Source organism: Hemitrygon akajei, chromosome 4 (assembly GCF_048418815.1).
Source record: "Hemitrygon akajei chromosome 4, sHemAka1.3, whole genome shotgun sequence".
NCBI lineage: Eukaryota > Metazoa > Chordata > Chondrichthyes > Myliobatiformes > Dasyatidae > Hemitrygon > Hemitrygon akajei.
In genome coordinates, this window is record NC_133127.1 from 127,688,711 (window position 1) to 127,714,116 (window position 25,406).

Here is a 25,406-nt window from a genome sequence, read left to right on the forward strand (position 1 = left end):
TTACTTTCTCAATAAGCCTTGCATGGGGTACCTTATCAAATGCCTTGATGAAATCCATATACACTATATCTGTAGCTCTTCCTTCATCAATGTGTTTAGTCACATCCTCAAAAAATTCAGTCAGGCTCGTAAGGTACAACCTGCCCGTGACAAACCCATGCTGACTATTCCTAATCATATTATACCTCTCCAAATGTTCATAAATCCTGTCTCTCAGGATCTTCTCCATCAACTTGCCAACCACTGAGGTAAGATTCACTGGTCTTTAATTTCCTGGGCTATTTCTACTCTCTTTCTTAAATAAAGGAACAACATCTGCAATCCTCCAATCCTCCGGATCCTCTCCCATTCCCATTGATGCAATGATCATTGCCAGAGGCTCAGCAATCTCCTCCTTTGCCTCCCACAGTAACCTGGGGTACATCTCATCTGGTTCCGGCGACTTATTCAACTTGATGCTTTCCAAAAGCTCAAGGACATCCTCTTTCTTAATATCTACATGCTCAAGCTTTTCAGTCTGCTGCAAGTCACCACTACAATCACCAAGATCCTTTTCCATAGTGAATACTGAAGTAAGGTATTCATTAAGTTCCTCTGCTATTTCGTCTGGTTCCATACACACTTTCCCACTGTCACATTTGATTGGTCCTATTTTTTCATGTCATATTCTCTTGCTCTTCACATACTTGTAGAATGCCTTGGGGTTTTCCTTAATTCTGCCCACCAAGGCCTTCTCATGGCCCCTTCTGGCTCTCCTAATTTCCTTCTTAAGCTCCTTCCTAGTGGCCTTATTATCTTCTAGATCTCTAACATTACCTAGCTCTCTGAACCTTTTGTAAGCTTTTCTTCTTGAGTAGATTTATTACAGCCTTTGTACACCACGTTTCCTGTACCCTACCATAACTTCCCTGTCTCATACCTATGCAGAACTCCACACAAATATCCCCTGAATATTTGCCACATTTCTTCCGACTTTTCCCTGAGAACATCTGTTTCCAATTTAAGCTACCCGTTTCCTGCCTGATAGCTTCAAAATTTCCTTTACTCCAATTAAACACTTTTCTAACTCTCTCTCCAATGCTATTGTAAAGGAGCTAGAATTATGATCACTGTCTCCAAAATGCTCTCCCACTGAGAGATCTGACACCTGACCAGGTTCATTTCCCAATACCAAATCAAGTACAGCCTCTCCTCTTGTAGGCTTATCTACATATTGTGTCAAGAAACCTTCCTGAACACACCTAAGAAACTCCACCCCATCTAAAACTCTTGCTCTAGGGAAATGCCAATCGATATTTGGAAAATCAAAATCTCCCATCATGACAACTCTTATTATTACAGCTTTTCTAGATCTGTTTCTCTATCTGCTCCTCGATATCCCTGTTACTATTGGGTGGCCTATAAAAAACATCCAGTAGAGTTATTGACCCCCTTCCTGTTCCGAACTTCCACCCACAGAGACTCCGTAGACAATCCCTCCATGGTGTCCACCTTTTCTGCAGCCATGACACTATCTCTGATCAACAGTCACGTCCCCACCTCTTTTGCCTCCCTCCCTGTCCTTTCTGAAGCATCTAAAACCCGGCACTTGAAGTAACCATTCATGTCCCTGAGCTATCCAAGTCTCTGTAATGGCCACCACGTCATAGCTCCAAGTACTGATCCACACTTTAAGCTCATCTGCTTTGTTCACAATACTCCTTGTGCTAAAATAGACACATCTCAAACCTTCGGTCTGAGCGAAGGTTTCACTGGTTGTGTAACAATGATTGAGTGTTTCAGCCCACTAGTTCTGGGCATAACATGTTGATGATAGTTGGTCAGAGACTTCTTTAATCTAGCCTTTTCAAAGTCTCAGAAGCCAGCAGGATGATACAGAGGTGTTGACAGTGGAATATTTCTGCTGGTACTACCCATGAGTGCACTATTTGAGACACAATGATTCATTCAGTACTTTCAGAAGATTTTGGAAATGATTGAAGGTAATGGAACTTGGGGAGGTACATATACAATTTTCAGGCATTGTGTATTGTGAGATACCACTTTTTAGAAGGATTTGAGATCTATGGGGAGTATATCGAATCAATTTAGTTCACAGATGCAACAGGTTTCATGATGGCACTGTCGGTAATAGGCTGTTTATACTAACTGTTTGTGACTGACAAATGGAACGTTGGCTTAATTTTGTTACAAATACAGAGAAGAATTTACCAGGTGAACCACCTGCAATTTCCTTTGCCCTTTTGTCATCCCATAAGGGTTTTGGAGATTGTATCCCTCTAGGTTAGATTCTGTGGGGTGTTATACTATACCTGCTGTGTTTAAATATTGTTCTGGCCTTTAGATGCATAGTTCATTTGTATGAACACTTCTTCCTATACACAAGCTGTTTTTTATTTAAATGTCATGCGTGGGTTAGTTTTGAAATGCATGCTGGGAAGACGTACTGTACATCTCCAAGCATTCTTTATTTGTCCTTAAAATAGCAATATCTTTACACAATTAAATAAATCACATTTAAAAATAAACATCGAGGAAAGCTTCTGTCTCGGGTGAATTTTGAATAGTTGTTTAGCTCGCTACATAATTGTGTCCTTACGCACAGTGAGGACAGTAAAGTGAAAAGATAATTTGTCTTCAAAGACAGGAATGTGAAATGACCCTAGTTTTATGCTCTCAATTTCCAGTAACACGTCATTCAAAGAGAGGTTTCCAGCAAAAGCACGGAAAATCAGGACCCCGATCGTGATCAACAAAAGTGAAGTAGAAAACTAATGTGAACCCCAGCAGACAATACCGTGTCAATAAGAAATGACAGACCTTAAAATGCAAAGAATTCAGAGAAAAGTCACTCAGAGACCAAATGTACTTTCTAAACGGGCCCTTTATATGCTTCAAATGTTGTGCATAAGCAAAAGTCTGTAAAGCCGTCATACACGTCTGTGATTGCAACAGTGACCAGCGTCTATCAGCACCTTGGTTCCAGCACAGAGCATGGTGGGCAGTCAGCTGAGCGTCCATCAGGTGTAGCTACTTCCTCACGCACAGAGGTCTGTGGAGAGGCTTCCAAAGCAAATCCTGCTCTTAAATATGCCCAGTCAACATCTCCCTGAAAGGAAATCCTACTTTAAAAAAAAATGAAGGCATATGTGATATTAGATGATCAGAGCAATGTGTCATTGGTAAAATCAGCATTCTTAGATATATTCAATATTTAAAGTTCTGTTTTCCCATACACTCTAAGGACATGCTGTGGAACAGGAGATGTTGCCAGAAGAAGTTAGTGGATTTGTTGTGACAATAGGAGGGGATGTCTGCTTACCCTTGCCAATCCTCTTGAGTGTGACCATATTCCTAACACTAGGGTTGGAATCCCAACTCCTGAATCTGCACGCAGCTATTCACCTCTTAAGGCCACAACCTGACAAGATCCCACCACTTGACTCTTGCTGAGGTTCTCCTGTTGCTTGGCAGAAACACCGTCTGTGCACGAAGGTACAGTACCAGCGCAGTGGTTGGCATGATGCACCTTATGCTTAACGACTGGACCTGGGTTGAGTGAAGTCTGCCTCGATGGTGCTCATCAGACCAGTACCAGCACACTTACGAGTAATGTCCTGGAGAACGGGCATCAGAGTAATTTCAGACCCTGTGAGAGCAGAATCCATATGAAGGACAAGATTATAAGTAAGCATACCAAGTGCCCTGATGTACCTGCCTCTGCTCAATCATATTTGGACAAGCTGATCTTCTGTCACTCGGAAGATGATTGAGTTGGCAAGTTCCATTGAAAACAAGGTCTTCCTTCAAATCATGAACAAAGAGTTTAAGCGAAGATGGGTCAAACAGTTGGGTATCTCCCTTTCTTTTCTGCTCTCCATGACAAACCCTACCAAACAACACAGAGCTGGTCCTTAGTTGACTCATGCCTCAGTCACACATTGAGAAGGAAATGATCACTGAAAAGATCGGATAGTATGGCCAAGTGCAATAGGAATCGATGTGAAAGGTGAGGGGAGTAATGGATTAAACGTATTATATATGAATGCACGAAGTATAAGAAATAAAGTGGGTGAGCTTGACGCTCAGTTGGAAATTGGCAAGTATGATGCTGTAGGAATAACAGAGACATGGCTGCAAGAGGACCAGGGCTAGGAAATGAATATTCAAGGGTATACGTCTTATCGAAAGGACAGACAGGTAGGCAGAGGGGTTGGGGTGGCTCTGTTGGTGAGGAGTGAAATTCAGTCCCTTGTGAGGAGTGACATAGAATCAGGAGATGTAGAATCAGTATGGATAGAACTGAGAAATTGTAAGTGCAAAAAGACCCTAATGGGAATTTTCTACAGGCCCCCAAACAGTAGCTTGGATATAGGGTGCAAGTTGAATCAAGAGTTAAAAATGGCATGTCGCAAAGGTAATGCTACAGTTGTAATGGGGGATTTCAACATGCAGATAGACTGGGAAAATGAGTTTGGTACTGGACCCCAAGAAAGGGAGTTTGTGGAGTGCCTCCGAGATGGATTCTTAGAGCAGCTTGTACCAGGGAGAAGGCAGTTCTGGATTTAGTGTGTAATGAACTGGATTTGATAAGGGAACTCAAGGTAAAGGAGCCATTAGGAGGTAGTGATCATAATATAAGTTTTAATCTAAAATTTGAGAGGGATGAGGGATAATCGGAAGTGTCAGTATTACAGTTGAACAAAGGGGACTATGGAGCTATAAGGGAGGAGCTGGCCAAAGTTGACTGGAAAGATACCTAGCATGCATTTCAGTGGAACAACAATGGCAGGTATTTCTGGGAATAATACAGAAGGTGCAGGATCAGTTCATTCCAAAGAGGAAGAAAGATCCTAAGGGGACTATGGGGCGGCCGTGGCTGACAAGCGAAGTCAAGGACAGTATAAAAAAAGAGAAGTATAACATAGCAAAGATGAGCGGGAAGCCAGAAGATTGGGAAAATTTTAAAGAGCAGAAGATAACTAAAAAGGCAATATGGGGAGAAAAGAATAGGTACCAAGGTAAGCTAGCCAAGAATATATAGGAGGATAGTAAAAGCTTCTTTAGGTATGTGAAGAGGAAAAAATTAGTTAAGATGAAAGTTGGGCCCTTGAAGACAGTAACAGGTGAACTTATTATGGGGAACAAGGAAATGGCAGACGAGTTGAACAGGTACTTTGGATCTGTCTTCACTAGGAAAGACACAAACAATCTCTCAGATGTAATAGTGGACAGAGAACCTAGGGTAACGGAGGAACTGAAGGAAATTCACATTAGGCAGAAAATGGTGTTGGGTAGACTGATGGGACTGAAGGCTGATAAATCCCCAGGGCCTGATGGTCTGCATCCCAGGGTACTTAAGGAGGTGGCTCTAGAGATCGTAGACACTTTGGTAATCGTTTTCCAATGTTCTATAGATTCAGGATCAGTTCCAGTGTATTGGAGGGTAGCTAATGTTATCCCACTTTTTAAGAAAGGAGGAAGAGAGAAAACAGGGAACTATAGACCAGTTAGCCTGACATCAGTGGTAGGAAGATGCTGGAGTCAATTATAAAAGATGAAATAGCGGCACATTTGGATAGCAGTAACAGGATCGGTCTGAGTAAGCATGGATTTACGAAGGGGAAATCATGCTTGACTAATGTGGAATTTTTTGAGGATGTAACTATGAAAATGGACAAGGGAGAGCCAGTGGATGTACCTGAACTTTCAGAAAGCCTTTGATAAGGTTCCACATAGGAGATTAGTGGGCAAAATTAGAGCACATGTTATTGAGGCTACAGTACTGATATGGATAGAAAATTGGTTGGCAGACAGGAAACAAAGAGTAGGGATTAACAGGTCCTTTTCAGAATGGCAGGCAGTGACTAGTGGGGTACCAGAAGGCTCGGTGTTGGGAACACAGCTATTAACAATATACATTAATGATTTAGATGAAGGGATTAAAAGTAACATTAGCAAATTTGCAGATGACACAAAGGTGGGTGGCAGTTTGAAATGTGAGGAAGATGTTATGAGAATGCAGGGTGACTTGGACAGGTTGGGTGAGTGGGCAGATGCATGGCAGATGCAGTTTAATGTGGATAAATGTGAGGTTATCCACTTTAGTGGCAAGAACAGGAAGGCAGATTACTATCTGAATGGTGTCAAGTTAGGAAAAGGGGCAGTACAACGAGATCTAGGGGTTCTTGTTCATCAGTCTCTGAAAGTAAGCATGCAGGTACAGCAGTCAGTGAAGAAAGCTAATGGCATGTTGGCCTTCATAACAAGGGGAGTTGAGTATAGGAGCAAAGGGGTCCTTCTGCAGTTGTACAGGGCCCTGGTGAGACCACACCTGGAGTATTGTGTTCAGTTTTGGTCTCCAAATTTGAGGAAGGACATTCTTGCTATTGAGGGAGTGCAGCGTAGGTTCACGCGGTTGATTCCCGGGATGGCGGGACTGTCATATGTTGAAAGATTGGAGCAACTGGGCTTGTATACACTGGAATTTAGAAGGATAAGAGAGGATCTGATTGAAACATATAAGATTATTAAGGGATTGGACATGCTAGAGGCAGGAAACACATTCCTGATGTTGGGGGAGTCGAGATCCAGAGGCCACAGTTTAAGAATAAGGGGTAGGCCATTTAGAACACAGTTGAGGAAAACCTTCTTCACCCAGAGAGTTGTGGATCTGTGAAATGCTCTGCCTCAGAAGGCAGTGGAGGTCAATTCTCTAGATGCTTTCAAGAAAGAGTTGGCTGGAGCTCTTAAAGATAGCAGAGTCAAGGGATATGGGGAGAAGGCAGGAACAGGGTACTAATTGTGGATGATCAGCCATGATCACAGTGAATGGCAGTGCTGGCTCGAAGGGCCGAATGGTATACTCCTGCACCTACTATCATATTGTCTATTGAAACCAGAAATGAAAGATCATTATGCGAATTTCATGGAGAGACTCTTCAGGAACAATCATGCTGAGCGAGCTCCTCCACCAGATCCCAACAAAGAAAACTGGTATTTGCCCAAGTTTGGTGTTTACCAATCCCAGATACCTGTAGAAATGAGAATTGTCTTTGATTCAAGTGAACATTTCAAAGGTAGAGCACTGAACAGATTGCTGTTGCAAGCTTAACCTCAATTACAGTCTACTTGGGATCCTCATGCACTTCAAAACGGAGACAATGTTTCACAAGTTCCTAGTGAGAGAGGATTATCGATACTAGCTCAGATTTTTGTGGTTTTGTGATCACCAACTGGACAACGAGATTCTGAAATCCAGCTTGAGAGTTCATGTATTTGGTAACTGTCCCTTGTCAGCTGTAGCAATCTATGACTTTGAGAGGGCAGTTATCAAGAAGGAATTCGGGACTGAAGCATGGAGGTACATACAGAGGCATTTCTGTGTTGATGTCCAATCACAAACGAGAGAAAATCTGCAGATGCTGGAAATCCAAGCAACACAGACAAAATGCTGGAGGGACTTAGCAGGTCAGGCAGCATCTATAGAAAAGAGTACAGTTAACGTTTCAGCTGCCACCCTTCTCCAGTCCTGCCGAAGGGTCTCGGCCTGAAACGTCAACTGCGCTCTTTTCCATAGATGCTGCTCGGCTTGCTGAGTTCCTCCAGCATTTTGTGTGTTGGCTGTGTTGATGCTTGTCTTTTCTAGTGCAGAAGAAGCAGTCAGCATGCATAATAGGATCCACCGTACCAGGCGATTAACTCAGAATAGCCAGTGGAACTATGTTGCTACTGATCTCAACCTAGCTGATCATGCTGCGAGAGGGCTCCAGGCTAATCAGCTTGCCATCTCTCCATGGTTAACTGGCCTAGCATTTCTTGCTGATCCTCAATAGGGACATAGTCAGCAGGAAACTTTTGACTTGGCTGCCCCTGAGGGGGGGAGGGTGTGTGTGTGTGTGTGTGTGTGTGTGTGTGTGTGTGTGTGTGTGTGTGTGTGTGTGTGTGTGTGTGTGTGTGTGTGTGTGTGTGTGTGTGTGTGTGTGTGTGTGTGTGTGTGTGTGTGTGTGTATGTGTGCGCGTATGTACGCACATTGTTTCCCAAGGCTCCTTTTGGGATATTACATTTCTACAAAAAGGCTTTGAGCATATTGGGCATGTGAAACAGGTAGCCTGCCCAATATAACCAGCTGATTAGGTGCTCAACGCTTGAGAGTTTAGCCTGGGAAAGGACCCTGACATTATTTCACAAACCTTTCCAATGAACTTGGAGGATTTTATGGAGACTGCTGCTGGTAATGTCTCTCTGGTGGATTGAGGTGTCTGTTGTAGGTTGTCCAGGGCCGAGACATGTATTAGAGGCAGAGACTGAGTTTTGTGACAGGCCTGTGGCCTTAATCTTCAGATATTCATGATTGAATGCTTTGCTGGTGCATTGATAGAATAAACAATTGATATGTGCCTTTGTGAAAAATGCTTTCTTGACTTGAAAAGTGGTCCATGTTCCCAGTGTTATCATTTATAGTCAGAGGCAGCGCTGTTCACCAGGGTAGATTGTAAAGTACCTTTTCTCTCACAGTTCTGGAGTGAAAGGTCCATGCTCTTGAACACTTCAATAAACAGGTTGACAATGGCATGAAATTCTGTTTGGAGGTAGAATCAGGTTTACTCTTGTATAATGTGAAAATAGTTGTTGCTTAAGGAGCCCTTGATTCTAAATGGTTTCTTCTGCTTTCAACATTGGCTCCATTAGCTCCAGAGCAAATTGAAAATGTCCTCAACTATAGCTCTATCCAGGAGAAGGATGCTTCTCACAGCAGCCGATTCAGTTGAGCCTTGCCACCACTACTGAAGACGAAATGGCCATGTCCCAACTTAATAGCAAGAACTCAAACAGGTTCTATCCCCATTGTACCATATAGCCCACTGTGTATAATGGGACTACTTTATGTTGTAGTAACACGTCGTTGTATGTGCTATTAGGCACGTATAGAGCATGTGCTGTTAGGTGTGGATTGATCTGTATGTGTGTTCAGTTCAGTTTCAGTCAGTAAAAAACCCTGTTAACTTAGCTCCCGTCTCCAGCGTTTTTGTATTTATAGCTTTATTGTGCAACCCGGCCACGTACACAACAAATTGGCAACGAGGTTAATGAACCTAAAATGCCATGTTTTAATTGATAATGACACTCAGAAGAAGAGTGCAAGGTATGAGCCAAGGCCGTGAGTCCGAATGGAAACGGAAGCACAGCTACGGGTCGGTAATGTCGGGACACCAAGAGGCACAGTCGGAGCCGCAGCACGTCCAACCAAGACCACAGCCAGCACTGACCCCAGGGGCTGAGGGTCGGCCTGCCCCAGAAGGGAGATACAAAGGAGCGACTCACGCACCCAGATGGAGTGCGCTAGGGACGCTAGCAAAATGGTCACGTGAGTCAAAAAGAAAACAAGGGACCAGGGCTTAATTAATATAACAAGGATGGCAGTGATTGGAACTATTACAGCAGTTGATAATGGCATTGAAGACTGGGCAATTTACATTGAAAGAGTGGAGTTATATTGTGATGCTAATGGTGTTAATGATGATAAGATAGCCTGCGTCTTAAGCCTGATTTATACTTCTGCGTCGAATCTACGCCTTGGGTACCACGTACCCTACACCATAGGGTGACGTGCACCTCCCCAAAAAAGTAATGCGCGTGATGCAGACCGCTACAACTGTGATTGGTCTGCTTGGTAGCATCGCATTTCCAGTAGCTTCTCCTCCACAATGTCTGTAGGCTGTACGTACACCGATGAGAAATAAATGGTTGGAGACGATGAACCAAATTGTCAAATCTACCTGCCAACATCCAAAAATATTTGAAATGCATTTCCTTGTCCATGTCTCTCATGAAGAAACTCAACAGAGTGGCATAGAAACCCTACCGCCAACTAGTGTTTTGGCGGTGAATTGCAGAGCAACGCAGACACACCAACATGCGCAGAAGTATAAATCAGGCTTACGACGTAGCCTGTACTCTGAAATATAAATCAGCCTTTACTCAATGTTATGGGCGTGAAAACATACAGGCTGCCAGGGAGCTTGTTGACCCCTGAAAAGCCAGCTGACAAAACGTTCAAGCAAATAGTAGACACCCTCCAACAGCACTTAAACCCCAAACTACTGGTCATTGCTGAAAGATTTAAATTTCATAAACAGAATCAGAGAAAAATGAAAGCATTTCTGAATATTGTGCTGAAGTGCACAAATTATCAGGACATTGTCAATTTGGAGCTGGTCTATCAGACGCATTGAGGGATAGGTTAGTGTGTGGCTTGCACTGTGAAACCACACAGAAGAGGCACCTGTGTGAAAAAGACCTTACTTTCGAGAAAATGCTAAAATTGCAATATCAATGGAATCAGCAGCACCGGGTGCCTCCGAGATACAACAAAAATCTCTGGAATATGCCACAAATAAAAAGTCACCAAACAGAAATGAAGGAAAGAAATGTTACCATTGTGGGAACAGCTCACATGACCCTGATGATTGTTGGTTTAAAGATAAAGATTGCAGTAACTGTGGCAAACAGGGCCACATTGGCAGAGTATGCAAAGCTACTAAACAGCAGAAAAAGGACAAAATACAGAGAAACCAGAAACCCCAGAAAGGAAAATACACTAATGTGCACAAAATGAAAGAAAGCAATTCTGATGAAAACGGCTCAGACAAAAGTGAATTGTCTTGTCTGCAACTTCACAGTATGAAAGAGACAGATGTTCGAAGAGTAATATGGATCACTCCACAAGTGGCAGGCGTGCCACTGAAAATAGAGTTGGACACAGGCTTAGCTTTAACAGTAATCTCTGTACACGGCTACAAACAACTGTTTTTCCACATACCTCTGAAATGAACTAAACTACTGCTAAAGACTTACACAGGACAGAAAGTGCGTCCCAAAGGTAAAATTAAAGTGACAGTGACCTATGGAGACAAAACACAGCAGTTGAACCTCTTTGTACTGAAAAATGGAGGACCACCATTGCTGGGACGTGAAAGGCTCAGGAAAATCCAGTTGGATTGGAACACCATCATGGCACTAGATGCGTCAGCAAAGGAGGGCAGCAAGGCCACATCTGAGAGACTGTCACAAATACTTGCTGACTCTGAGGAAGTGTTCATGAAAGGAATAGGAACACTTCAGGGCATGAAGGCAAAAATTGAGTTAGAAAAGAAAAAGATGATTGAGAATGAGAGGCTAACAATGGAACTCACAGGAGATTCTATGGAGGTAAAGCCAATAATGACTAGAACACTAAGGAGGAGACCTAATGACCCTGTTCCAATTCCAGACAAAAGACGAAAACCTCTATCTGTGCAGTTAAATTACTTGTTAACAAATGAACAGATAATGGAAGATTGGTGAACTTTCAATAAGCTTAAATCTACAAAAAGATCAGCATCTCCGTTTGCTCCTGAACAGTTTCCTTGGGAACGATCCATGAAAATTAGTCATTCCTTAAAAGCTCCTGGACAAAATCAATTCCATTGAAACAGAACAGCTATCGTACAAGGTAAATCTTGAACCAATCATTTCCTCCATTGAGAATCATACACTTAATCCTTTACAGGAAAGTTTCTTTTTCACGTACATATTTTGAATCCTTAGCCAATGTGTCTTGTTTTTCACAAAGAAGTTGGGAAACAGCATTAAAACAGAGGTGAATTCTGGCAACAAACTAAGGTTTCTATTGTTGTATTTTCACACGTGCTGAATGTGCATCTGAAGTAATTCTCCCTCTTGAGCCAGGACAAATTGAGAAGGAATCATGGATGGGTGTTGAGTATCAACAACAGCTTTGAAATCTGAACAGAGCGACGTAACAACTGCGCCTGATCCTGAGGATAGTCAGAAGATCCCTGCACCTTGTCTTGTTTCTGCTGCCTCTCCAAATGAATCCTGTGACTAAGGATAGAAGTGAAGATGAATCTGAAACAGACTAGCCAGGAGAAGATTTTGAATGGAATAGTTAATGTTTATATCAATACTGATGATGTGGATTTCAAGGAGACTTTCTAAAGAATAGAGGCAGAGAAGACACTCCCTGGAGGCTTGAGTAATAATAATAATAATAATAATAATAATAATTATTATTATTATTATTATGTTACTTCATTATATTTTAATATTATTAAGTTACTAAGTAAACAATTAGTAGGCATTTGTATGTTAAGAGTACACATATTTGTTTAGTGTAGTGCTTCCAGTTTTAAAAAAAAGTTGATACACTATAAAAATAAAAGGGGAGGAGTGTACCATATAGCCTACTGTATAAAATGGAACTACTTTATATTGTTGTAACACGTACGTGCTATTAGGTGCATAGTGACCTGTACATGTGTTCAGTTTGGTTTCAGTCAGTAAAGAACCCTGTTAACTTAGCTCCCATCTCCAGCGTATTTTTATTTGTATAGCTTTGTTATGTCCCGGCAACATACACAACACCCATGAACCTCCAGAACTTAGCAGTAAAGATTTTCAGTTGCGAATCTCATTGTCTCCATCTGGAGACCGAGGAGGATGCACCAGGGCATGTCATGCTGTGCTAATGGCAATTGTGGAAAGTTCTGTTAATTGTGGTAGGTTGTTACAAGGAAAGCCACTGGTAGAATCCTCTTCAGTTGCCTCTACCAATGAGGAGTGTTACTCCCTTAGTTGCAGTGTGGCTTCTAAACAGTACAACCCTGGAATGATCTAATGCTCTGCTATGTCTGGAGAGCTGCCTTGTGGAGAAGACCAGAGACTGTGTCCTGAAAAGGACCGAGAACACGAGCTGACTCATGGAAAAGATGACAAATGGGGTGGGGGGTCATGAACAACTCCATTTTGAAGCTTTAAGGCGAATGTGTAAGGGAAGGCTCCCAACTGAGGTCACCAGGGCGCCGACAGCAACCAGGTCAACAGCATTCGGGCCCTCCTTCACAGAAGGACTGAGTTAATGTGACTGCTCACTCTGAATACTGATGGGAAGATGTATTTGGTATTCTGAGATTCATGTAATTATTGGATTGTACTTTAAATTGGTCTCCTGTTTTTTGGTTTTGCCTTTCTTGTGTCTGATTGACAGGTGGGTGATCTGTTAGTATTTTGTGTGGGGATGTGATGCAATTGTTGCTGTTTTTCTGTGGGAAGGGCTGGGGAATTTGATGTTATTGTTGTTGGCCTTTTTCTCTGGGGGGGGTCAGGGATTTGATTGTCGCTGTTTTATTTCTGTGGTGAGGGAGTGAGGGATTTTTGGATTGGCAAGTTTTGTTTCTTTTCTTTTTCATGCTGGGATGGTGGGAGTTGATGTCTTTCAACAATTCCCATGGTTTCCTGTATTTCATGGCTATCTGGAGAAGAGGAATATGAGAGTTGAATTGTACGCACATACTCTGACAATAAATTGAACCTTGGAACCTTTAGAAAAAATTTCATTTGTAAATAACAACTTTATATAGTGAATTTTTATTTTTGGGAAGGAGAGTTAGTTTGTAGTGACATTGTGGTCATGACAATGTATATTTTCACCATTTTGGTGAACTAATTACTTAGTCTAAAAGATAAAAGAATTTGCATGCTACACACACAATGCTGGAAGAACTCAGGACCTATGGAAATGAATAAACAGGCACCATTTCAGGCTGAGATCCTTCTTCAGGACTCCAGCATCGGCAGACTTGCTCCTGTTGTGAATTTGCATGCTGTTTGCATAATTGCAGATAATAAATTGGACTGAAGGAGGTAGGGTCAGTGCATGAGAGAGACAGTGAGGTAAAATTATGATCTATCTTTTACTGAATGACTAAGTGGACAAAGGGATTGATTGGCCTACAGTGGTATTTCTACATCCTTGTGTAGCCTGGTGCCATTTCATGCAGACCCTTTCTGGAATCCACTGGCTTCCAGTTGGATTCCGGAGCTTCCTCGCTGAATAGTTTGGTCATGGTAGAACTGATAGTTCTTTGGGAAGAACAGATTGAGGAGGCGTTCGAGTGAAAGAAAGCCAAATACCAGGGCTGTTAGAGCAGTACCAGAGACTGTGGTGGAGAGCATGATGCGAGCCTATAGAGGTGGGGTGTAAAGGTTTTGGCGGCTGTTTGCTGTACAGAACCTCCTCGCTCCTTGGCAGTATGGGGACTGTAAAGAGGGGAGCCTCCAGGACCAACAGAGAGGCTGCTGAGCGAGCCTTCAGATAGCTAAGGATCAAGAGGTGTGACCTGTGGACCAATCCTGCAGGACACAAGGCAGGGCTTGATTAACCCTGGGCGAGAATGTCTGATATTGTAAGACCTGAAAGACCCAATGACCCCTGGTTACAACACTGATATGTCCCAGCATATCCTAGGTAGTATCTCAGCATCATGATAAAAGGTTGGTTTGTGGGTGTTCTCCAGAATGTGACTAGTATACAAGAATTTTGAGATTCCTCATTGCAGTTGGTTCATATTTAAAAAAATCATAACAGTGAATGTACATTTGATGTAAGAAAAGCCTTTGAATATTAGAATATGGATTTCTTATAAGCATAAAATGCAGCATTGAAGAATTAATTGGAATTTTGAGAGACAGATTTTAAAAAACTGTTATAGAGTGCCTTAGTTTAGATTCATGATGCCGAGATAGAGGTGGTGACATTAGAAGTTTAACTGTATTGCAACATTTCTGAAGATTTACAGTATTCTCGGCCCAACATATTGATGCAATTACAAAGAAGGCACACCCACAGTTGTATTTCATTTGCAGTTTGAGGAGATTCGATATTTTACCAAAGACTCCAGCAAATTTCTACAGATTACTATGGAGACCATTCTGACTGCTTGCATCACCATCTAGCATGAAGGTGCCAATGCACAGGGTTGGAAAACATTGCAGAGGGCTATAAACTCTTAATTCTATGGGCGCTGGCCTCCACACCATAGAGAACATCATCGAGGTCATGCCTTCTTATCATTATTACCATCAGAAAGGAAGTACAGAAGCCTGATGGCACACATTCCCCATTCCTATTTCCCTCATCTCCTTACCTGCCTATCAACTCCCTCTGGTGCTCCTCCCACTTGCCTTTCTTCCATGGCCTTCCTATCAGATTCCCCTTTTCTAGCCCTTTTCTTTTTCACAAATCCACTTCCCAGCTCTTTACTTCACCCTCCCCCTTTCCCAGTTTCAACTATCTCCTTGTATTTCCTTCAGTGTAATGAAGAAGGGCAGTAACTTTGCTATGTTTGCTAGAAACGTGTCCTAATTTTGAAGAAAGGAGTTTCTGTGAACAAGGTTCTCAAATAGATTTGTTGGCTGCTGGCTGCCAGGGTCAGAAACATCTTGGATTGCGTTCACAATATTCGTAAATGGGAGGTTGAGCAGCCAGATGTCGACGTACAAGTCAGTGCTAATGACGTGGGTGGGATGGATGACAAGGTCCTGCTAAGATCTCTAGGGTTATGATCTCAGGATTGCTGCCTGTGGCACTTGCTAGTGAGGCCAGAAATAGGAAGATCATACAGTATGACATGTGGCTAAGGAGTTGGTGCAAGAAAGAGGGCTTCAGATTTCTCATCATTGGGCTCTCTGCAAGGGAAGGTGGGACCTGTATAGAAGGGATGGTTTGCATCTGAAATGAAGGGGGACAAATATCCTAGTGGGAATGTTTGCTAGTTCTGCATGGGGTTTCGGGTTTACACTAGAGTTTCAGAGGAATGGGATCCAGAGAGCCAGAATAGATAGTAGAGTGGAGGTGGAGAAAAATGTTGTTAAGCCTGCATACAAGGTCAGGAATCAGAAGGTTGAGCTTGGTGGGACTAATGTTCTGAGTTGTGTTTGTTTCCATGCAAGGAGTATCGTAGGAAATGTGGATGAGCGTGGGTCATCAGGTGGAATTATGACACTGCAGTCATTAGTCAGACAGATTGCAGCTCAATGTTCTGGGGTTCCACAATGTTCTGGGGTTCCATTATTTTAAACTAAAGAGGGAGGAATGCATTAATAGTCAGGGATAATGTCACAGCAGTGCTCAGTCAGGATAGACTGGAGAGCTCATCCAGTGAGGCTTTATGGGTAAACTGAAGAATAAGAAACATATAACCACATTAATGAGATTATGTTGTAGACTACCCAACAGCCTGCAGGATTGTAGAGAGACTGCAGATTGATGCAGGAAACACAAGTGGGATTGGAAATTGCTAGAAAAATGGCTGTTGGAATTTATTGCAGACAAGTGTGAGGCATTGCACTTTGGGAGGACCACGCAGGGTGGGTCTTACATGGTGAATGGTAGGGCACTGAGAAATGGGATAGAAAAGAGGGTTCTGGAAAAACAGATCCATAATTCCTTGGAAGAGGAATCACAGGGAGATAGGGTTGTAAAGAAAACTTTTGGCACATTGGACCATAAAGCAACACATTGAGTGCAGGTGTTGGGGTGTTATGTTGAAATTGTATAGGATGTTTCTGAGGCTTAGTCTGGATTATTGTCTGCAGTTTTGGTCACTGACCTAAAGAAAGATGTACGTGAGATTGCTGAGAAAATTTACAAGGATGTTGCCAGGACTTGAGGATCGGAGTTGTAGGGAAGGATTGAATAGTTTAGGAGTTTATTCGCTAGAACATAAGAGGACTGAGAGGAGATTTGGTGGAGGTCTGCAAAATTATGAGGTGTATAGATAGGCTTCTACACATTAAGAACAAATGGGTTGCAAAGGACAAAATTGGCCCTCTGGAAAATCAGAATCATCATCTTTGCATGGAGCCAAAAGAGATGGGGGAGATGTTAAATTTTTTTTGCATCTTTATTTACTCTGAGACAGGCATAATCTATATAAGTGAGGCAAGACAGTAGTGAGATCGTGGAAGGATTGCAGATTACAGAGGAGGAGATGTTTGGTATTTTTAGGCAAATTAGGGTTGATAAATCCTCTGGGCAAGGCAGTCCCTTGAATCCTGTGGGAAGTTAATGCAGAAATTGCAGGGGCCCTAGAAGAGATATTTAAAATGTCTTTGGTCATGAGTAAATTGCTGGAGGATAGCTAATATCGTTCTGTTGTTTAAGAATGACCCTAAGAATAAGACAGGAAGTTATAGGCTGGAGAGCCCGACGTCAGTAGTGGGTAAGTTATTGGCAAGTATAATAAGGGATCAGACATATGTATAAATATTTGGATAGACGGACTGATTAGGGATAATCAATGGCTTTGTATGTAGTAAGTCGTGTTTAATAATATTAGAGTTTTATGAGGAAGTTACCAGGAAAATGGATGAAAGCAATGCAGTGGATGTTGTCTATGTGAACATGAGCAAGGCCTTTGACAAGGTCCTGCATAGCAGATTGGTTAAGAAGATTCAGTCACTTGGCATTGAAGATGAGGTAGTAAATTAGATTAGCATTGACTTCACGGGAGAGGCCAGAGAGTGGTAGTAAAGGGTTGCCTCTGTGACTTGAGGCCTCTGACTAGTGGAGTACCGCAGGTGTTGGTGCTGGGTCTGTTGTTGTTTGCCATCTATATCAGTGACCTGGATGATAATATAGTAAACTGGATCAGCAAATTTTCAGATGACACCAAGATTGGGGGTAAAGTGGACTATCAATGCTTGCAGTGAGATCTGCACCAGCTGGAATGTAGTGTTAAAAATGGCAGATGGAATTTAATACAGACAAGTATGAGGTGTTGCAATTTGGGAGGACAAATCAGGGTAGGACTTGCACGATAAGTGGTAGGGCACTGAGGAGTGCAGTAGGACCGAGGGATCTGGGAATATAGATCAATAACTACTTGAAAGTTGCATTAAAGGTACATACGTTTATAGTGAAAGTTGTTGGCACATTGGCCTTCATAGATCCAAGCATTGAGTACAAGAGTTGGAATGTTATGTTGAAGTTGTATAAGGTGTTGGTGGGGCCTAGTTTGTGGTATTGTTTGTAGTTGTGGTCACCTTGAGGACCTGAGTTATTGGAAAAGTTTGAAATAGTTCCTAGAGTGTAAAAGAATAAGGGGAGATTGGATTGAGGTATTCAAAATTATGAGGGGTATAAATAGGGTAAATGCCAACAGGCTTTTTCCACTGAGGTTGGGTGAGTCTAGAGCTAGATGTCATGGGTTAAGGGTGAAATGTTCTAGAGGAAGATGAGGGGAACTGCACTCAGGATAGTGAGAGCGTGGATCAAGCTGCTAACTGAAGTTGTGGATGTGTGTTTGATTTCAACATTTCAGAGGAGTTTGGATAGGTACAGGGATGGGAGAGGTATGGAGGGCCATGGTTACGCTGCAGGTCAATGGGACTAGGCAGATTAATAGTTCGCACTGGGCTGAAGGGCCTGGTTGTGCTGTGTGTTCTATGACTCTAAGTTTGACTCTTGCATTGCGGCAATGTTTTGCTTGGGAGTAATCTTGGGCTCCTGCTTGGCAGCGGAGGTCTTGTAAACATCTTGCCCAACTTGCTTGATGATCCATTGGGGAAGAGGAGATGGGCTCAAATAGAACTGCTGCCCTTTCTCTGGTGAGATGGTTGAGGAAGTCCGGGTTTGGTGCTTTTTGTACCAGGATGATGGATTGTGATTTCATTCTAGTTAAATGTTTAAATGTGTTTTTGTACATTTATATCTTTAGAAATTAGGAAATAGAAAAAATGGTTAATAAATGCTTAAAATATTTAGCTATGCTTATTAAATTATAGTTTCCTAATTATTTTCTCCTTTGTTTTCAGAGGCTGTTTTGGGTTGAAAGAAGTGCATGATATGGCTGCTCAAGGTAAGTTCACGTTTATCAATTAATACTTTTAAATGTAGCTCCTAAAACAATGGGGACGTTTATGGAAAAATCGTAACAAAATAGACTTTATGCAAAGACTTTGGTTAATCACACAATAACTGTAGTTAAAAGATGCTTTTAATCTGTAAGATAGAATACACAGTTACCTCATTTCACTTTTTGGTGATTTGGCCATGCTAGAAATTTCTAACAATGCGGGATGGATCGTGAGCCAGCTGGGGTCAAGAGTTATGTTGGAATTAATTGTTCATTAACAGTTTTGAGTAAGCTGTCTAACCTTAACTTCCTTTTTGATCGAGGAGGAGCTGTAATCAATGTTGTGGTCTTATCCACAGGAAAACCAATTCGGAGATAGATGTGGAATATTGTTATCTGGCAATCACCTCACTTCACAAGGAAAAGGTGTTTCAGCTTGGTGGGTCTGGGATTGGTGATGGTGTGTTTTCACACACACACAGCACACACACACACACACACACACCATTATTACACACATTAAGCTCTAGCTTCCAGTAGAGCTCATCTTTGTCCCATTTCCCTACCGATCCAATGCCCTGATTTTGAAAGCCCAGGTTAATTGTGTTTACACTGCCCTTGCAGTCAGTGAGTTGCAGACCTTTTTTCCAACAGTATTTTTATTGTTTTTCTTAAATAAAGAGATCATAGTATAAAGGAGAATTTTGCAGTGCATAACAAATTTATTAAATATACAATTCACATTTATGAAAGAGATGCACCTATAATACAAACATGCTTTGATTATCGCCCCACCCCACCCAGTCCGCAACTCCAAGCCGTCAATGCATTGGCAAAAAGTGTTAAACAGAACCTTTGTCCCCACAGAGCTGCATTGGTATAGAGAAGATGTATTTTTCTAATACATAAGCTGTTGTATGATAACAAATTTGAGTCTGAAGAGTTTTACTGGAAAATGCTGGAGGTCAAGGATTTATGTACTGAGGAAAGGGAGAGAAAATGGACCTTTAGTCTGGCTGGGATTTTGAAACTATTCAAGAAAGGGTTCCCACACTTTCTGGAACTTCATTTCGGAATTGAGGATTGAATAGTGGATATTCTCAAGGTGTAGACTGGACATGATGTCCCTGAGCCACTCAGTGTGGTTGGTTTGGGCAGCATCCCTCCACTTGAGCAAAACTGAGCGCCTGGCCAACAGAGAAGCAAAAGACAATGTGCGACGTTTACTTGGACTTAGGTGCGTGTCCCCCTTTCCGGAGGTGCCGAAAAGAGCAATCAAAGGGTTGGGTTCCAAATTGTAATTAAGTATTTGGGATAGAGTTTGGAAGACATCTTTCCAGAATTTCTCCAAACTAGAGCTTGTCCAGTACATATGGATAAGGGAAACCTCGCCCCTTTTACATTTGTCGCAACAGGTATTAACATCTGGGTAAATGTGAGATAATACATTTGTGGACATATGGGCCCTGTGTACGACCTTGAACTGTAACAGGCAGTGGCGGGCACATAAAGAGGTTGAGTTAACTAATTTGAGGACTTCATCCCATACCTCATCTGACATTGAGAAGTTTGAACCTTGCTCCCAGGCAGATTTAATTTTGTCAAGACAGGCTCACCTCAGTCACCAGTTTGTCGCAGATAAAAGATATTAGACCTCTGTGCAATGGATTCAAACAGAGAAACATATCAATGTCGTGTGTGTCAGGTGTCTCAGGGAAGTTTGGTATCAGAGGGCAGATAAAATGTCTAATTTGCAAATATCTAAAGAAATAAGTGTTGGGTAGATTAAACTTTGCAGACAGTTGTTCAAATGATGCAAAACAGTTGTCTAAAAAAAGATCTTTAAAGCATCTGATGCCCTTTCTGTACTAGTCTTGAAATGTTGAATCACGTATAGAAAGCTGGAAGAGATGATAATGTAGAATAGGACTAGAAAGAGAGAAGCCATGGAGACCACTATGCTTTCTGAACTTGGCCCACACTCTCAGGGTGTGCCTGATGACAGGATTGATTTAGATGTACAAAAAAGGAGTGCGGATCCAAGAAGTGCAGAGATGGAAACATTCTTAGTAGAGTTCAGCTCCATTGTCACCCATAATGGGCAGTCGGACTGATTATAAAAATGAGACCAAAAGATGAGACAACGAATGTTAACTGTCCAGTAGTATAGGTGGAAATTGGGCAGAGTCATGCCCCAACACTTCTAGATTTTTGAAGATGAGCTTTATTCAGTCGGGGATGCTTGCCCTTCTATAGGTAAGACGATATGACTGAGTCTAGCAATTCAAAAAAGGCTTTAGGAATAAAAATTGGTATGGATTGAAAAAGAAATAAAGATTTAGCAAGGGTGTTCATTTTGACAACGTTGATTCAGCCCATCAGGGACATGGACAGGCGTGACCAGTGTACTAGGTTCTGTTTTGTTTGATTTAACAAAATAATAAAGTTTTCTCCAAAAGACACTTGTATTTCCTTGTTACTGTGACACCAAGGTAAGTAAATTGGTTATTCACTACTTTAAAAGGGAGGTGATGAAACATTTGTGCTTCTCTATTTATTGGAAAAAGTTCGCTCTTGTGTAAGTTAAGTTTGTATCCAGAAAACTGGCTAAATTTGTCAGAGAGTGAGAACATGGGGGGTAAGGAGGTGATTGTGTTTGATATAAAAAGTAAAAGATTGTCAGCATAAAAGGAAAGTTTGGGCTCAACTGCCCCCCTCCAAATTCCTGTCACGTCCGCACAACTATGGAACACAATCGCCAGATCGAAAAGTAAAGGGCTTAAAGAGCACCCTTGACGAGTTCCACGTTTGAGGTTGAAGGGTTGGGATTGCTGAGAGTTGGTCAAAACAGAGGCGGTTGGACGCGAATATAACAGTTTAATCCACATGATAAAAATAGGTCCGAAATCAAATTTTTCTAAAACAGCGAAGAGGTAATTCCATTTCACATGGTGGAATGCTTTCTCTGCGTCTAAGAAACTGACACATTCAGGGATCCTAACTGAAGGTGAGTATAACATATTAAAGAGGTGGCGTATGTTAAAAAAGGGGAGGTGGTTTTTGATTAAGCTAGTTTGGTCTTCAGAAATAATTGAGGGTAGGATATTCTCCAGTCTACGGGCCAAAACTTTAGCTAAAATTTTGACATCGACATTTAACAGAGAGATTGGCCTGTATGAGGAGCACTCTGTTGGATCCTTGCCTGTCTTCACTTGAAGAATGATGCATGCCTCATTGAATGATGCTAGCAATTTACCTTGTTTAAACAAATCAAATGGAATCAAGGTTAATTGAGGTAAGAGCAGTGACAAAAATGATTTAAAGAATTCTAAAGGGATCCCGTCATGTCCTGGAGATTTACCAGTTTGCAGTGATGAGATGGCTGAGGATATTTCCTCGAATGATATTGGCTCATTCAGTCTCATTTTGAAATCAGGAGAATATGGGGATATTTAAGCTGTTTAAAAAATTCTGGACTGAAATGCTATCATTTGGGATTCAGAAAAATAAAGTTGGGAGTAAAAATTCCTGAATGTGTTGTTGATTTCAGAATGATTCGAGGTGAAGCTTCCGTTTTCCATTCGAAGTTTTGTGATGCATTGTTTGGCTTTAAGGCCCCTTAATTGGTTGATTTGTCACCGTGGATATAAAACCGGCTCTTGCTCTTCAAAAGTTGGCATTCAGTTGGGTGAGTGGAAATAAGATCAAATTTAGTTTGGAGTTCCACTCGTTTTTTGTACAACACTGGATTTTTAAATTGAGCACATTGTTGGTCTATTTCTTTAATTTGATTGGCCAGATCCAGTCTTTCTTTTCATATTCACAGTGTGGGAAATTATTTGACCCCTGAAGTATGCTTTCATAGCATCCCAAACAACCAGGCTTGAGGTTTCAGGTGACGTGTTGGTGTTAAGGAAAAAGATTATCTGGTCCTCCATAAATTTTACAAAATCATTATCTGACAGTAAGGTTGAATTGAAATGACAATACTTATTTATATGAGGAAGGCCAAGAAGAGTTATGGACAGGACAACCAGGTCATGGTCTGATATCGCTAAGCTCTGGTAAACACAGGAACGGACCGAAGGAATCAGCTGATTATCGATTTTATAAAATAGTCAATTCTAGTAAAGGTGTGCTGAACGTGTGAGAAGGAAGAATATTCTCTCTTATTTGGGTGGAGAAAATGCCATACATCGGAGATGCCATAGTTGGAAAGGAAGGACTGAATTAATGAGGCAGATTTGCTTAGTACTCTAGGAATAGGAGACGATCGATCCAGCACCGGATCTAATCAACAGTTGAAGTCTCCACCTAGTATGAGAGAGTATGAACTCAGATCAAGCAGCACAAAAAAAACATTCAAAGAAGCCCACATCGTCCGACTTAGGAGCATATATGTTAGACAGCACTACCAATGTATTATGTAATTTCCCTGAGACAATGACAAAGCTGCCGTTTGTGTCTGATACCGTGTTGTGGAGCTCAAAGGGAACGTTTTGATTTATGAGAATTGAGACCCCCTTGGCAGCCTGAAAAGTGGAGTGGAAGTGCTGCCCCGCCTATCGTGACATAAGACGGGAATTATCAGAACTGCGAATGTGTGTTTCTTGTAGAAATGCAATTTCTGTATTAAACTGTTTGAGATGCGAGGACACCTTCCTTCTTTTAACAGGGTGATTCAGTCCTTTGACATTCCAGCTCACAAAATTTAATGGACTAACTATTCTCCTTTAAAAAAGATACAGATTAATAGGCATAAGCAGTATCAAGGTTTTGGGTATCAACTCTGGGGTGTAAAACAGAGAAACAAGGCAGAAATATATCCTGTATAGCAAGAACTTCTGGAGATCTTAAACCCGTACCAGCTTTGGAGTACCCTCCCCCACCCCACAACCACACAGCTGCCAAAGAACATAGCAGCAAGCTCTTAAGAACAATATTCATCCAACAGTACAATTTCCTGTCACTTGTAGCATCTTCTGCAACTCCGTTGTTATTTAAAGGAAACAGTAAGCATTTAACACTCTTAAAGAGACATTGTGTTTAATGAGAGGTAAACAATTTCCCCAAGGTTTGTTAAACATGGTTCTAAAAAATGAACCATAAAACAGAAATATAAACTTATATTTGAAAAAAGTGAAAAAAAAATAAGCAGACTTTACCCAGTGCTCTTCCCATGAAAGGTTGTAGAATTCATTGAATTGGAGATAAAAGGAAATACTCTTGAGAGAGAGAGAGAGAGCAGTTTGAGTGCATATTGTTCCACCCTTTGTAGTAGTCAGTACATAACCTGGCCAAGTCAAACCAGACCTCGCTATCCAGGCACTGCTACTATTGCCTGCAGAGGGTATGGGGAAAAAGAAGTATTTTATGAAGAGTTCCATGCAATGGGCAAGCTATCGATGTAGTTCCATGCTTCATCAACCGAGCGTAGCCACTTCTTATCACCACTGGGAAGTGTGATGCAGAGCCGCACATGATAGAGTAGGGAAGGCCTGAGTCCTCAGTTGTACAGCTCCTTCATTACTTCTCTATACTCAGTTCGCAGGCTCAAAACTTCAAGAGAGTAGTCTTCCACAACCCGAATCTGTTGGCTGCGGTATTCTAGCTTCCCTCTCCGCCGGGCCTCTCTAACCAGGAGATCTTTAATCTAGTAGCAGTGCAGGCGAAGAATAACCGGGCTGTCCTGGGGCTGGTTTGGCTGCTAGTGAACAGTGGGCTCTATCAATCTCCAGCGGGGGCAGGAGGGTTGTTTCCTGAAGATCTCACAAAGCAAAGTGGAAAAAAGTTCAGTAGGACGCCCTTCTTTGACAGACTTGGGCAGGCCCAGGAAGCGTAGGTTCTGCCATCTGCTCCGGCCTTCCAGGTCAGTAACTTTAGCTGTTAACTTGATATTGTTTTCATGTAAGCTGGAGCAAATTGTTTCCAGTTCACTGACACGCTGGCTCAAGTCATTCGTGGCGAGCTCGAGAGAAGGTAAGTGTTGGCCATGATCCTCCACTGTGGATTGTATTTGGTCAAGTTTTGCTTCCAGCTGAAAGAAGGTTTGAATTCAGCCAATAACGCCGCACGATGTTGGTCTAGCAGCGTGGAGATGGTCTCCACAGTCAGGCCAGTCACTCAGTCGTCTTTTTTCCCGGGCTTAGTACTCCTTGAAGTCATTGTGAAGCGAGTGTAGTCGCAGGCAGGTGGAAGAGCAAAAAGTCTAACAGTTTTGTGTGAGGGAAGGGGGAAGGAGGAGTGTGGAGATAGAAAATAGAACAGAGCGCTCATTCTCTGCAACTACTCCATATGGCTGCCAACCGGAAGTGGATAATGACCTTTTTATGAAAAGTTTTTTTTTCACATTCTTCTGCATCTTTTAACCATCACTTCAAATTAATGCTTTCTGTTCCTTGATATCTAATAGATTAGCTTCCTTCAATTTATTATACCTAAACCCAACTTGGTCTCATCCCTCTTCTTGGGTGAGGAATCTTTTCTAGTTTTCTGACAGGGTAGAAGACATTGGGGGAAAGAACTTAATACCTTAAAAAAAGAATTGCTTTCAAAGTCAGCAACAGCATTTTATCTTCAATGTTCACGAAAACTTTGGTTGCATTCACATCACATCAAGTTGCTGTCCTCATTCCAGATCTATCACACGTGTGACTTCCTGCAACTGCTTTATTTCATTGGACTGCTGTTGATGTTCTGTCAGAGCT

General features: G+C 41.9%; 1 protein-coding gene across 7 annotated transcripts in view; it reads left to right on the plus strand.

Annotated features, from left to right (window-relative positions):
- The first annotated feature begins 18,657 nt into the window (after positions 1-18,657).
- LOC140726639 (phospholipid scramblase 1-like) overlaps positions 18,658-25,406 on the plus strand; it is a 46,184-nt gene continuing 39,435 nt past the window's right edge. For 2 of the 7 annotated variants that reach the window (XM_073043260.1, XM_073043263.1), the window contains exon 1: positions 19,063-19,138. Coding sequence is in view for 4 of the 7 variants with exons in the window: in XM_073043255.1 (XP_072899356.1) it covers positions 22,294-22,387 (94 nt within the window). In the remaining 3 variants the exon portion in view is untranslated. Of the gene's footprint in view, positions 18,703-19,062; positions 19,139-22,249; positions 22,388-25,406 lie in introns of those variants that run through there. The other 5 variants (XM_073043255.1, XM_073043256.1, XM_073043257.1 and 2 more) reach the window with 5 other exon arrangements.